We start from the raw sequence: 15,883 nt of genomic DNA, 5'->3' as shown, positions 1-15,883 counted from the left end.
TGATTAATGGATCTCCAGTAGGGTTTTTCCCTTCTCAAAGGGGCTTGAGACAAGGTGACCCCCTTTCACCTTTCCTTTTCATACTAGCTATGGAAGGTTTGAACAATATGTTGAAGACTGCTCACTATAATGGGTGGATTAAGGGATTCAACGTAGCAAATAATCAAGATGAGAGGTTAGAAATAACTCACTTACAATATGCAGATGATACCCTTATTTTTTGTGGAACAGAAGAGAGTCAGGTAAAGTACCTCAGGATTATCCTCATCCTCTTTGAAGCTGTCTCTGGTCTTCACATTAACTGGAGAAAAAGTCAGATTTTCCCAGTAAATGAGGTGCCTAATATTCAGATGCTGGCAAACATCTTGGGAGGAGAAATAGGCACAACTCCAACTATCTATCTGGGAATGCCTTTGGGAGCAAAAAGCAAATCCAAAGAAATTTGGAATGGAGTTTTGGAAAGATGTGAAAAAAAGCTAGCTAGATGGAAAACACAGTATATCTCTTTGGGAGGTAGACTAGTACTTATTAACTCTGTGCTAGATGCTCTCCCTACCTACATGATGTCTTTATTTCCTCTACCTGCAAGTGTAGAAAATAGATTGGAAACTCTGAGAAGGAACTTTTTATGGCATGGAAATAAAGAAAAAAAAGGATTTCACCTAGTTTATTGGAAGAAGCTGACTATTAGTAAACGAGAAGGTGGATTAGGAATCAAAAACCTTAGGAAGCAGAACAAATGTCTGTTGATGAAGTGGTTATGGAGGTTTCCTAAGGAAGAACAAACACTATGGGGCAAGGTGATAAAGGCAAAATATGGAAAAGAAGGGTTTTGGATGACCAAAGAGGTGAAGAACCCTTATGGAATTAGTCTATGGAGATCAATCCGGAACTTATGGCCAAACCTTTTTCATGACTTAAGTCTTAATGTGAGGGATGGAAGGAAAACGTTATTTTGGGAGGACAACTGGTTAGGAATTGGAAGTTTGAAGAATTTGTTCCCTGATATTTTTACTTTGAATCAACAACAAGGGGCAACAGTTAAGGAGGTATGGGGTATTGAAGGATGGAACTTGACATTCAGAAGATTGTTACAAGGCTGGGAACTAACAACAATAACTGAATTTTACAATACTTTGGAGCAATGCGGAGGATTACAAGAAGGGGAAGACACTTTAGTATGGCAGAAACATAGCAGCGGGAGGTTTACAGTAGGATCAGCCTATAAAAATTTGAATCGGGTAGGATCTCAACTCAGCCTATGGCCTTGGAAGCATATCTGGAAAGTCAAAATACCATATAAAGTGGCATGCTTTACTTGGTTGGTGGCTAAAGAAGCAGTACTCACTCAAGAAAACCTCATGAAAAGAGGTTTATCAATCTGCTCTAGATGTTATTTGTGTGGCCAAGATGCAGAGACAATTAACCATCTGTTTCTACATTGTAGAGTGACAAGACAGCTGTGGGAGTTGTTCATTAACATCAGGGGCATCCGATGGACAATGCCAGGAAGAACCTATGAACTTTTGTCTAGCTGGAACACGGGGGGGAGCTCTACATCTAACAAAGATAGATGGAAAATTGTCCCAGCAGCCATTTGGTGGACAATTTGGAAGGAGAGGAATGCAAGGTGTTTTGAAGATATAAGTAGCCCTGTACAGAAGATCAAAATGAATTCTATTCTTCTTTTTAGTTTTTGGTGTAAAGCAGAATATATAGATGACCAGGATTCAATCATAGAAGTCTTAGGCTCCTTGTAAGAAGAACAAGGAAGTTTAATTTTGTTTTGACCTAGCTCTTCTTGATGTAATCTTGGTTCCAGTACAAAATTTGTGCTGATGATTTATTAATATATTGGATCTGTTACCATCTCAAAAAAAAAAAAAAAAAGAAGTATGACGCATAGATTGGGACAAAGGTAGTATTGGATATTTCGTCACTCGTATGTTAGTTACATGAGCATCACAAATCATTTAATCTCTTCTTTCTAATTTTTGGGTATGATGAGGGTAAAAAACTAGAAAATGATTTGGTTGATTGTTATATTTTCACCAGGTTTCTTCACCAACAATTATAGTTGAGAGAGCTGGGTCTTGTGCTTGGATGCACAAAAGCTTTAAAGTTCGAGAAGAATTTGCTCGTACTCTTACATCAGCAATTGGTCTTTTTGCATCGACCGAGCTGCCCCTTCAACGGGCTATTCTTCCTCCCGTATGTTAATAGATATATTTATTTTAATATCATTTACTAGCACATATATAGCTAAACATGGGATGTGTTTTCATTTGTAAATAAAAAAGTTCTAAACATGCTTTTTCTTTGCTGCTATCATCAGATTTTGCATATGTTGAATGATCCTAATCATGGAGTAAGGGAAGCAGCCATATCATGTATTGAGGTAGTTAAACTGCTATCTTTTCTCAATTTCCTGTGTTTGGTCAAACTGCTTTTCTTAATTAGTCTTCGGTGCCTTGACAAACCAATTATTATGTCGTTAACTGGCTACTCTTCCTTTCCCGAAAGAAAGAAACCCAGACTACTCTTCCCATTTTCTTTTGTTTGAAAATTATCTCCCCATATTTCCTGTTTGCAGGAGATGTATTCAGAGGTTGGACCCCAGTTCCGTGATGAGCTTCAGCGCCATCATCTTCCTTCCATGTTGGTAAGCCTTTAGCTTTAGATGATCTCATTCTAGCAAATAGATTCTTTTCTTGAACATCCTGCGTGGTGTGTGGTAAACTGAGTTTTCTTCCAACTTTAGCTTGTGCTTTACTTTGTCAGTAGAAGCTGATGTGGTAAACAAAAGTTCTGCTCAATGTTTGTTTTGACTTGTTTACTGGCTGCAGCTAAAAGATATTAATGCCAGACTTGAGAAGATTGAGCCTAAAAGTCGATCTACTGATGGAATCTCAAGTAATTATTCAGCTGGTGAGGTGAGATCTGCTAGCCTTAATTCCAAGAAAAGCAGTCCTAAAGCAAAGCGTTCAACAAGAGAGGCGTCTCTCCTTGGAGGTATGTATATGCACTATTATCACAATTAAACTTTTATGTCATGTTAAGCTTATTTTAGCATCCAGTTACCATGTTATTGGACTAAAAGTTTCCAAGATTGCGTTAGTTGGCCTTCATTGTTATTTGTTGTTTGCCTGTCCTATGTGCGTATTCTTTTTGGTTTAAGGGTTATGACTGAGCAGAAGACGGGGAAGGGGGGAGGGAAGGAAAAGCGTGCTTGTGCAGCAGGTTTATGAGCATAGAAAAATGTTCTCCTTGTTATGAGATTGTGAGATTATTTGTCTGTGAGCAATTTTTGGACAAATGGTAATTTGAGCAAAAAATGGAACAGAAGGGAGACATTATGCAATCAAATAATGCAAACAGATAGTCTATGGTTTTTACATGTTAATATGATTTTAGTTTGATCTCTGTTCTTGTGCAGGGGATAGTGATATTACAGAAAAGCCTGTCGATCCAATTAAAGTGTATTCAGAAAAGGAACTGATAAGGGAATTCGAGAAAATTGCCTCTACCCTTGTACCAGAGAAAGATTGGTCTATCCGTATTGCCGCTATGCAGAGAGTTGAAGCTCTTGTTATTGGAGGTATTTTACCAGCTTTGCACTTCACATAATGACCTTTCCCTTCCTTTGTTGAAATAATGTGTAACACTTCCATATGTTCTTATAGTGGCATCTTCTTATGTTGTGTCCTTATGTGCTTAAGACAGTGCAGTTGGTAATGCATGTTATCTCTTATTCTGTTCCATTAGGTGCAGCTGATTATCCTTGTTTTCGTGGACTTCTAAAGCAACTTGTTGGCCCTTTGAGCACACAGTTATCTGATAGGAGATCCAGCATAATAAAACAGGTTTGGTTTCATAACACTGGCTACTTCTTTATGTTGTCATATATTTTGCTTGTCTGCCTATAAGATATTTTTTCTGAGATGTGCCCTATGAGATACTTTTACTGAGAAGTATGTGTCGTATGAGATACTTGTTCTTTTTATTTCTAGTTTGCTGAAGTATGCTGAAGTATGCTGTACTACATTTATTAGCCTGACTATCATTTACCATGATGCACCTGTCTGAAATGTGTTGGGGTTACCTATGGACCAGTCAGATACAATGAAAACCTAGTAGAAGTTGATTTTATATTCCTATTCCCGTATCCTAGTCCATTAATATAGCCGCTAATTGCTTACTAAAATAAAAGAAATACCCTGCTAATGCCTTATATATCGCAGGAATTTGTCATTTCAGTTGCTTCTTTTGTTTTTCAGAAATAATACTCTAAAAGCTGTATTCTTAGTTTAATATGTGAGACAACTCAATTATGCAGAGAGCACCTCCAAGCTGATGTAAATGCAAAGAGCACCTAAGCTGAAAATTGGGTTTATATAATCCTTTCCTCCTTTTAGTTTGAAACCGGAGTTGTTTAAACAGTTATGATCAAATAAGTCGGAGCATGACACCTGATTCATTTAGTTGAGCACTGTGAAGTCAATATGGACATGATATTGAAATTTCTTTTAGCATGCGTTGCTCTATGTGCCCAACACTGATTACGGTCTAGTTCCATCCTTTCGGGTTTCTGTTCTAGGAAGTACTTGCAGATTTACAGAGGCCTCAAAGGAGTCAAAGAGACTCTCCCCTTTCTTTTTTCTGTTGCATTTATCCAGGGGCTAGCGCTACACCTAGGCATGCAAGGGTTACATCTCTAATGCATTTTGACTACATTTCTTGTCTCAGATAGAAAGCAGTAAATTTTCAGTGAGATTTGGGAAACCAATTTAGTGAAAAATGAAAAAAGGATCTGCTAAAAGTAAAGCGGGGTAGACAACTAGATATTCTACTTTGGTCGTTATTGAGTAGAACGGGAAAAAAGAGAGGAAGTGTGAGCATTGTGTAAGGTTCTCAAATATGTCGTCAATATAGATGCATATACACCTGCATATTTTTACCATACAGGCTAGGCGATTGTTTAACTGCATGCTTTTGCTTATTGGTGATGGATTAGCTTAAACTTCCGTTTCATTCTGGATTGCTGTGCATCAACTTTTGCAATGTTCTGAGTTCTTACTTATTCAAGAAAAGTTTTGAATTCTGACACTAATGAAGGCTAATCCACCGTCTTATGTGAATGGTAGGCATGTCACTTACTGAACTTCTTATCAAAAGAGCTGTTGGGAGATTTTGAGGCATGTGCTGAGATGTTCATTCCGGTGAGAACAAGTTATATAGTTATCCATGTGCTTATACTTCTATCATTTACATTTGCTCTAACTTGCGCAAGGTTATGACATCCTCATTGAACTTCAGGTTCTTTTCAAGCTTGTTGTGATAACTGTTCTTGTAATTGCAGAATCTGCTGATAACTGCATAAAGACGGTAATGCTTTATGTGATTCTTGAATCTGTTTTCTGGCCCGTATGTACAGTATCTATCAATCATTTGCTGTTGTTTTTTTCATTTCAGATGTTGCGCAACTGCAAAGTTGGTCGAGCACTTCCTCGTATAGCTGATTCTGCAAAGAATGACAGAAATGCAGTACTTCGTGCAAGGTTTGATAGTGCTTCTAGCTGACAGATCTTAATTTTATATTTAATTGCACCCAAGGGTGTGGTCTAGTGGTCACCGAAGTGGGTTGAGAACCATGAGGTCTCAGGTTCAAATCCCAGCCGAGGCAAAAACACTAGGTGATTTCTTTGCATCTGTCCAATCCTTGGTGGATAGAGTTACCTCGTACTTGGGAGGTAGCAGGTACCTCGTGGAATTAGTCGAGGTGCGCGTAAGCTGGCCCGGACACCACGGTTATAAAAAAATGATTCTGTATTTAATTCTCTACAGTGCTGTTCCATCTTCTGATTATGTTCGATGACAGATGCGGTGAGTATGCACTTCTGATCCTTGAACATTGGCCTGATGCATCTGAGGTACAACGCTCAGCTGAGCTTTATGAAGACCTTATAAAATGTTGTGTCGCTGATGCAATGAGTGAGGTATGAATGTTAAACTCTGAGTATCATATATTTACAAATTTTGCATAATTATCTGCATGTATACCTTGCGTTTGCATCACCCATTTCCCCCCCTGCCCCAACCCCTCAGCTGTGATTCAAGATCTCTTGTTGGCAATTCTTATCACTTAGCTTTAACAACAGGTACGATCAACTGCAAGAACTTTGTACAGAATGTTTGCAAGAACTTGGCCAGAACGTTCTAGGCGTTTGTTTATGTCCTTTGATCCTGCTATCCAAAGGGTACTGTCTTTTCTCTTCTAAATTGCTCCCAGCATCCTTCCAGGACAGATAATTGTCATATACTCCAGATCAGTCTTCAAGGGCGATGTTGTGGACTAAAGTTGATCTTTTTTCAGATCATAAATGAGGAAGATGGTGGTATTCATAAGCGGCATGCTTCTCCTTCTGTTCGAGAAAGGAGTTCACAGTTCTCACTTTCTTCTCAAACATCTGCTTCTTCACATCTACCTGGTTATGGAACGTCTGCAATAGTTGCCATGGATAGAAGTGCTAATTTGTCTTCAGGGACGTCCTTGTCCTCTGGGCTGCTTTTGCCACAAGCAAAGCCTGTGGGAGTGGAACGTAGCCTGGAAAGTGTACTTCATGCCAGTAAACAGAAAGTTTCTGCTATAGAAAACCTGCTCAAAGGGCTAGATGTATCTGAGAGAAGTCGCTCCTCTAGTTTGGATCTAGGTGATTGTTTCCTCTTCCATTATTTTTCTGCATCCTGAAACTTGATGTGTTAAGTAATTACTGATTTGATGAAGAAAAGCTTTCTGTGTTTAATTAATTGTTGACACCGTGAAAGGTCATCTGCATGCAGTTGTATGATTCTACTAAAAGTACATTTGAACTACTGCTGTAACTTTTGAGTTTTTATTGAACAGCTTAAAATGTTCTTATGTTGTCCCCTAGTGCAGGAGTTGACCCGCCCTCATCCCGTGATCCACCGTTCCCTCTTGCTGTTCCTGCATCAACTAGTCTTAGTAATGCTTCACTGGTTGATGCACCATTTGCTATGACTAAAGGAAATAATCGCAATGGTGGGTTGGTTTTGTCTGATATCATCACTCAGATCCAGGCCTCAAAGGATTCAGCTAAAGCATCATATCGAAGTAGTACGGATCATGAGTCTTTTTCTGCACTCAACTCCTACACTGCAAGAAGAGCTTCTGAGAAACCACAGGATAGAGGACTTGTTGAAGAGAATGCTGAGCTGAGAGACACTAGGCGGTTTATGAACTCTCGTGTTGACAGACAATACTTAGAGACACCGTACAGAGATGCTAACTTTAGGGACTCCCATAATAATCATGTTCCCAATTTTCAACGTCCTCTCTTAAAAAAGAATGCAGCAGGAAGAATGTCAGCTAGCAGGAGGAGGAGCTTTGATGACAGTCAGCTTCCACTAGGAGATGTATCTAGTTATGTGGATGGTCCAGCTTCGCTAAATGATGCATTAAGTGAGGGTCTCAGTTCTACTTCAGATTGGAAAGCCAGGGTTGCTGCATTCAGCTATCTCCGGTCTTTGCTACAGCAGGGCCCTAGAGGTATTCAAGAAATAACTCAGAGTTTTGAGAAGGTTATGAAATTGTTTTTCCAGCATCTTGATGATCCCCATCATAAAGTCGCACAGGCAGCACTTTCAACCCTTGCAGATCTTATTCCTGCTTGCAGAAAGCCATTTGAAAGTTATGTAGAGAGGATCTTGCCACATGTTTTCTCACGGTTAATTGATCCCAAGGAATTGGTGAGGCAGCCCTGCTCAACTACCCTTGAAATAGTTAGCAAGACATATGGGATAGATTCCCTTTTGCCAGCTTTGCTCCGTTCATTAGATGAACAGCGGTCCCCAAAGGCTAAACTCGCAGTAATTGAGTTTGCAATTGGCTCATTTAACAAGCATCCTTCAAATTCTGAAGGTGCTGCTAACATTGGCATCCTCAAGTTATGGCTTGCTAAGTTGACACCATTGATCCATGATAAGAATACCAAACTGAAAGAAGCAGCTATTTCGTGCATTATATCAATGTACACACACTTCGACTCGACAGCAGTTCTCAATTTCATTCTTAGCTTATCGGTTGAAGAACAAAATTCCTTAAGACGGGCTCTTAAGAAGTGCACGCCTCGTATAGAGGTGGATTTGATGAATTTCCTGCAGAGCAAGAAAGATAGACAACGTTCCAAGTCTTCTTATGATCCATCTGATGTTGTTGGAACATCATCTGAAGAGGGATATATTGGCACTTCAACGAAGAATAATCTATTTGGAAGGTATTCTGGGGGTGCAGTTGATTCTGATAGCATCAGAAAGTGGAACTCTCTTCAAGACCCAACCTATATGACTAGATCTACTGGTCAGTTGTCTGATGGTACTCAGGACTTCTATCGTGGTGTGGAAACTGGTTCCAACACTGATCCTCCTGTTTCAAAAGCCAAGGATTTGAAATTTGGGGCCCTTACCACAAGTGAGAATAACACATTATGGACATTGGAAAGCAAGGATAACAGCTCAAACATAGAACAGGCCTCCACTCCTCATCTGGACGGCAATGAGCTAGTTGATAATGGATCTTCATCTAACCTGGGGCCTAATCACCTAAAACTCTCTGCTCTCAAGATAAATTCAACTCTAGAAACTGGACCAAGCATCCCTCATATTCTTCATTTGGTGAGTTTCTTTTTTTTTTTTTGTGGTCCATCTGTGCAGGTTGTGCTATATTGTCACGTTTTACTTCCATCATGAAGAATCTTTTAGATGATTTCTCAAGTCTAATTTTGTAATAATTAAAGGATAAAAACCTTCAGTATTCTTACGCCGCTTTATCTTCCACTTTTGAGTAGATTTGCAATGGTAATGATGGAAGTCCTTCTGCTAACAAGCGTGATGCACTTGAACAATTGGTCGAAGCTTCTGTTGCTAAGGATCAATCCATCTGGAGCAAGGTATATTTGCCATTGGAATCTGTTGATGTTTAGTCAGTTAATGTTGATTGTCGGATTCTTAATGCAAGACCCAGGATCATACTCTAATTCACTGCTTTTCTGTCTAGTAGTCGAATCATATTCCAAATGGTTGGAGCTTAATTTGTGCTCCTTTGGGATTAGTACTCTAATAAAAGTAAAAAAGGATATGGATTTCATGACATGTCATCTTTTGTTTTGTGCAGTACTTCAATCAGATATTAACTGCTGTGCTTGAGGTGTTAGACGATTCTGAGTCATTGACAAGGGAACTTGCCCTATCTCTGATTCTTGAAATGCTGAAGAATCAGGTATGTTGGCTGTCTTTTCAGTGGTCACTTGTGGAATTCCGTCCCCCTTGATCCTCCCTTTTCTAAATTAAGAGGAGCAGTTGTCTTCTACACATATCTTACCTTTTCTCTTCCATTATCAATGTGTTGTTCCAGAAAAATGCTATGGAGGACTCAGTTGAGATCATAATTGAAAAGCTGCTCCACGTGACCAAGGATGATGTTGCAAAAGTAAACTTCCGCTTGGGCTTCGCTGAAAATATTGTGTTATAGCTTTTTGTTTCCCTCTTTGCTTAATGTGTTGTAACATCATTTAGGTTGCTAATGAAGCCGAGAGTTGTTTAACTACAATTTTGTCCCAGTACGACCCGTTCAGATGCTTAAGTGTAAGTGCTGGATTGTACTTCTTTCTTTTGATCATGAGCTGGTCGTTCTTGCATTGTCTTATAGTTGGTATTGCAGGTTATTGTTCCTTTGCTTGTCACTGAAGACGAGAAGACTCTTGTAACTTGTATAAACACGTTGACAAAGGTGATTGCTGATTAAGTTTGTTTCAATTCGCCGAACTAGCTTAATTTGGTGTTTTCTTGGCTACATTAAGTTTGCTCTCTTTTTTATCAATCCATCCTTTTCTTCCAGTTTCTTATGTTGTGCAGAGTTGAAATCATCCATACATGTACTGTTAGGGGGCAAGGGTTATGTTTTGTTGGCGGCATTCTGTACTACTTTAGTCTATCTTGTTGAAATCCAGTCAAAGGAGGAAATTTTCAGCTTTTTTCCTTCTTTGCAATGACATGGGCCATTCAGCATTTACCTCGTCCCTAGCAGTTATACTTTGTCCTTGTTCTTTGAAGCAATGTAACAGATTATACTAAAGTTCTCATCTTATTATGCAACTATTACTCCTAAGCACATGTGACAACTCATGCGGTACCATCATGACTTTACAAGATTTGTTTACTAGGATGTAGTGAAATTATTGGTTTGAAGAGTTTTTAGTGTCAAGGTATAATTGCACCTTGGGGTCTTATTTTGTCATAGAAGAAGTTATGTTTTTCGCTAGTATATGCAAGCTCTGAATGCTATCATTGGTTTCTAATGTGGATTTCTTGTCTCTTTTTTCAGCTTGTTGGGAGGCTCTCCCAGGAGGAATTGATGTCTCAGCTGCCTTCATTCTTGCCTTCCCTGTTTGATGCTTTTGGAAACCAGAGTGCTGATGTCCGCAAGGTGAAATTCCCTGTTTTCTTGTGTTTTTCAGCTGTTGTGTTCAGAGAAGCCGAATGGAGTAGCAGAATTAAAGATATTCAGTAATTATTCATCTGCTTCATCGTAGTTTGAAAAGAAAGTAGGAAATGAAGCACTCGAGGGTGTGGCCTAGTGGAACCATGAAATATCAGGTTCACTATGTAATTTCTTCCCATCTCCCCAAGCTTTGATGGGCAGAGTTAGCTGGTACCCTGTGCTGGTGGGAAGTAGCAGGTGCCCGGTGGAATATTGAGGTGCGCAAGCTGGCACAGGAAGTGATATGTAGCTTCTGTAGTATGTCGCTATGTGCATATCTTGCTGGTTTTCTTTACATTGTGGAGAACTGGAGATAACTAGATAGCCTGCAGGGGTACTTCTCTACCTATCAGTTTGCCCTTAATGTATGATAGGTTGCAGGTTGGTGTAAAGAATAGCAAAAGCAATTCCGTTTGAGGGTTGTCCTGCATACCTACACCAGAATTAGGGATTCGAACCTAGTAAATAAAAATTGGAATGAATCCTCACGAAGCACTTAACAATAATTTTTGTACCGAATTTCATTTTAGTTGTCTATATGTGATTTTCAAACCATGTCTAGGTTTAAAACCACGTCTAGACCAAAAGTGTTTTCACGTTTGCAGTTTTACATCTCTTTAGCTATATTTTGATATGCGTAATTTTTTTTGGGTGGCAGACTGTTGTTTTCTGTTTGGTTGACATATACATCATGCTGGGCAAAGCATTTATGCCATACTTGGAAGGGCTGAACAGTACGCAGTTACGATTGGTTACCATTTATGCAAATCGAATATCACAGGCCAGAACTGGTACTCCGGTAGATGCAAGCCATAGTTAGGCGGGTGTAGTTTTTTTTGGGAATTTATTGTAGGTTGATGTGTGTAGTTGAATTTTGTGATTCAATATTTGACGTCTTTGTATATCTGTGTGAATGTGTGTAATTTTTTGGTGGGTGAGGTTGTATTCTTTTTATATTTATCTTTTTCTTCTTTTTTTCTTTTCACTTAATTGGTTGGGGAGTTGAAAGAGAGTGATTTGGGAAGAAATGTGATGTTGTATAACGGTGAACTTTGTGCTCATAGTGAAATGAACAGTTTTTGGAAGATTGTTTATACATTGGAGTAAATCATTGTAACTTGAAACAATACAAGTTCGAAGCTCTTATTTAGCTTATTCTTCTTCTTCTTTTTTTTTCCTGTATTTTCACCCGGTGTCCGGTACCTGCATTGGAGCCTGATTATATTTGGATTCACGTCGCACAGGGTGCCATTCGGGGGAAGTGTTTCTTACCAAGGATTTTTTCATACCCAGACTTTGAACCCGAAACTTCTGGTTAAAGGAAGAGCAGTCTCATCAGCTTCACGACATCCTTTGGTGGTAGTTCTTATTTAGCTTGTTATTACTTAAGATTATTCATGTAGTTGTATTTATGCTGGCGCAAAATGGCTGTTGATTGTTGAGCACAGTAAATGTGAACCATTTCGCCAGTATCACGTTAATAATGGCACGTGATAGATTTAAACATTATTTATACGAAGGAACAATAAAATTTAATTAATGAGAGAAATTTTATGTATAATAATACAACAATCATCTAAATATCGAAAATATTATTACATTAGCATAACTTGTCATGTTTCTTAGATAATTATATATTATAGTTTAAAAGTATTTAATGTGATGGTATCTTAACGAACACTTCTTTGTGGACAATATTTTTGTGTGTATGTTTTCTCCTAATGCGTTGGTTGCTCTGCCTTAACCAGAACTCTTGTTGTCGATCTTGATATCCCTCTTGAAAGTGCAACATACAGTTGTTCGTGCAAAAAAACATAGTGCAGTAAATATAGTCCAATATTTAGGATGTTTGTCCTTGTGCTTTATTTATTATATTTGCAAAACATAAACATACTAAAAATTACTTTTACACAAACTTAAAAGGATATTCTTTAGTTTGGAAGACGAAAGTTGAATTCAGGGATAAAAATATACTTAGAAGCACATTGACCAGTATCATATATTTTGCATGTACGACGTTATTGTCAAAACTTCTATATACCATATGTGTGCTATTACATAAGCTATTCGGCGTAGCTAAGCTAGCGTTTGGCCATAGATTCCTAGATTTATTTTAAAAAATCTGATTTTGGGTGAAGTTTGTTTTGAAGATGAAAATGTATTTGGACATCAGTTTTCAAAACATTTCAGTTTTTTTTTTTGAAAAAATATGAAATATGAATTATACCCACAAGTTTTAAAAATTATCACAAATACCCAATAATACCTTCATAAATAACATTTATTATATTATCGCAAACTATAGTCCTGAACATAAATAAATTTGGTACAAAATTATCATTTTTATAATGAACTACATAATACACTATTAGATGACTAAGAAGACGAAACAACATTGTTACAAAGTAATAAATGGTGGGCTCTTTTATAAAATATAAAAGTTTGGGGCAATTTTTAAAAAATATAATAGTAATATTTTAGGTTTGGGTTTGGGAATTTGGCAAAATATAGATAAAATCTATTGTATTTGCCAAAAAAACCCCAAATATATATTTTGGCAAAATCTATGGCCAAACGGGTCCTAAGTTTTTAGTAACATGACATGCATATTTTTCTTTAAAATTAACCTATATTATACAAGGAAAGATCAATTTTAACTTAGTCTATTATATATAGGTGACACTAACATACGTAAGAAATAAGAAACTTGACAACAAACATGTATGATGGAAGACCATTTGGTATTAAAGTATTTAAGTATTCTTCTTGGTAGTAATTATTGGTATCATTTTCTGCTGAGTCAAAACTAAAACTATTTTATTTTACTATATAATTTTGCAATCAACCCTTTATTTAGTTGATCAACATATTTTTACTAGCTAAGATATCTTTTTAATTCTATCATGCGATTTGCACAAATTGCATTTTAATCTAATAATAAAAATATTTCTCTTATTAAATGCACTACTATTAGCATTGGAATTGATAACCAAGTGTTCAGGAAGAACCAAGATTGGATGCTCTTCTTTGTTTCCGACACGAAACAATAAGATACTGAATACTGGATCTGTTCTTACTTTATATTTTTTGTATGTTGAATCTTTTTCGTTTGAGGCTAGAAGTATAACTTTGGTAAGCTACCTTTTACAGTCTTTGCTTTTGTCGATTTTGGAACTACCTTGTAGTTGTCGCGCCCCCTTTTTTTTTCCTCCGCGGGGAGGAGTCCGGATTTCGACATTCACGGGGTGTAATGACTCATTTCCTTTTGGGAATTGGGTATTTGAAGAGTCGCCACCTAACGAGTTAAGGTGCGTTAGGGCACCTAGAGTAATTAACTCTCGGGTTGGTTTGTATTACCAGAGATTAGTGTAAGGGCTCGAGGTAACCTCGAGGGGAAGGTGTTAGGCACCCCTCTGGTCCACAACTGTAGGTCCCGACCGAACTTATATTCACAAATCAGTCCATAAATAAACAATTGAAGCAAGTAATTGCAAGTAGAGCATGTTGGGCATTGTATAAAAATAAGAATTTAAACAGGTTGTGAAAAAAAGGAAAAATGAAGTTTCAAGCAAAAGGATTTGGTAAAGAGGGGTCCTAGGTTGGTTATCCTATAGGATCACATCAGTACAATACCCGGTAATCACTCCTTGGAAAGGGGCTACGCGTGGCATTAGCGCACCGGTCATCATATCCATGTCTACCCTTCCCATCCCCTTATTGGTCATGCAAAGCGAGTGTTTGGTCACTGATTCCAATTGCGTGCTGCTACCCGTCCCTTCTTAACGGTCCCGGAGGGTGTTAGGACCTCTACCTATGGGTGGTTCTAGACATAACCCTAAGGTTTTAAAGGCAAAAATCTAAGGCGACAGTAAAAAATATTTTGGATTTTCACATAATGGGAGCAATTAAAAAGGCTCACAATTTCCTCCTCAAACAAACATACAAGCAACACGACTCAAACACAGTTAAGGTCTTTACTAATCAAAGTCCTAAAGTAGGATTTCTAAGTGATTATGCAGAAATAGACCACTTCGTCTGCTGGTCTTGCTTTGCTCCGCTCTGGAAGCCCCCTTCGAATTCCCATGGGTAGCACCTGACTGTTATAAAAATAGATTTTTCGAAAAATATGCATTCATTGATAAAATAGAATTGTTTTTGGAAGTGTATTGATATATCAAGCAACTTTGATGGATTAGCGACTGTGACACATTTCGAAGGCATTGGAGCTCTCTTATGTTGGAATTTTGAGGAGGATCCTCAAAATTCTGTCCCAGTTTAGTAGATGACTTCTAACCGTCTTCGGATGGCGGATCTTGCTGAATCTTCCTCGGAATTTTGAGAATCTGCCCCAGTTCTTGACTGATTACTGGCTTCCTAACGCACGTCGGCATTGGCTGGACTTACTCCAGAATATTGAGGACCCTCCTCAAAATTCTGCCACAGTTTTTGATTTTTTTTGGGGAAATGAAAATTTTAATGTGATATGAACGAACCCATAAGGCTGCCTACATATTTCCTCTTAAACGGGAATCAGGTCAAGTGTAGTTCAATTACATCAGAAAGGAAATATGAAATGATTCTAGGCATAGTATCTCTTGACTGCATCTGAATTGATTGGTTTTGGCCAGATCTCTCCATCCATCTCTGCAAGTATGAGTGCTCTTCCTGTTAGTACTCTATGAACCATATACGGACCTTGCCAGTTGGGAGAGAATTTCCCTTTGGGCTTCATCTTGGTGTGGGAAAATCTTCTTCAATACCAGCTGCCCTAGTGCGAACTGTCTTGGTTTGACCCTTTTGTTGAAAGCTCTGGACATTCTGTTCTGATATAGTTGGCCGTGGCATACTGCGTTCATTCTCTTTCCATCGATAAGGCCAATTTCTCATAAAGGCTCCTTATCCATTTCGCATCGCTGAGTTCAGCTTCCTGTATGACTCTTAGGGAAGGAATCTCTACCTCGGCTGGGATGACAACCTCTGTACCATAAACCAGCATGTAGGGGGTTGCCCCGGTTGACGTGCGAACTGTGGTGTGGTACCCTAACAGAGCAAAGGGTAACTTCTCATGCCACTGCTTGTTATTCTCTACCATTTTCCTTAGTATCTTCTTAATGTTTTTGTTGGCGGCTTCTACGGCTCCATTCATCTGAGGTCTGTAGGTGGTGAAATTCTTGTGCTTGATTTGAAAGTTTCACACATAGCTTTCATCCGTTCACTGTTGAGGTTGGCGGCGTTGTCAGTAATAATGGACTCAGGAACTCCGAATCGACAGACAATACGATCCTTAATAAAATCTGCGACGACTTTCTTGTTTACGGCTCTGTAAGA

At 38.4% G+C, this 15,883-nt stretch overlaps 1 protein-coding gene across 1 annotated transcript; it reads left to right on the top strand.

Moving 5' to 3' along the window:
• Positions 90-11,710, top strand: LOC109222079 (CLIP-associated protein-like). Its single transcript, XM_019386486.1, has 21 exons — positions 90-1,655; positions 2,056-2,211; positions 2,336-2,398; positions 2,594-2,662; positions 2,847-3,012; positions 3,437-3,598; positions 3,766-3,863; positions 5,145-5,219; positions 5,317-5,385; positions 5,473-5,558; positions 5,879-5,996; positions 6,159-6,257; positions 6,374-6,710; positions 6,938-8,691; positions 8,865-8,966; positions 9,191-9,295; positions 9,431-9,505; positions 9,592-9,660; positions 9,737-9,805; positions 10,400-10,501; positions 11,214-11,710. The coding sequence occupies exons 1-21, from the start codon at positions 90-92 to the stop codon at positions 11,373-11,375; spliced, it is 5,502 nt and encodes a 1,833-aa protein (XP_019242031.1). The 3' UTR covers positions 11,376-11,710.

This window comes from Nicotiana attenuata, chromosome 2 (genome assembly GCF_001879085.1).
Source record: "Nicotiana attenuata strain UT chromosome 2, NIATTr2, whole genome shotgun sequence".
Classification (NCBI taxonomy): Eukaryota; Viridiplantae; Streptophyta; class Magnoliopsida; order Solanales; family Solanaceae; genus Nicotiana; species Nicotiana attenuata.
This window is presented reverse-complemented; position numbering and strand designations above follow the sequence as displayed.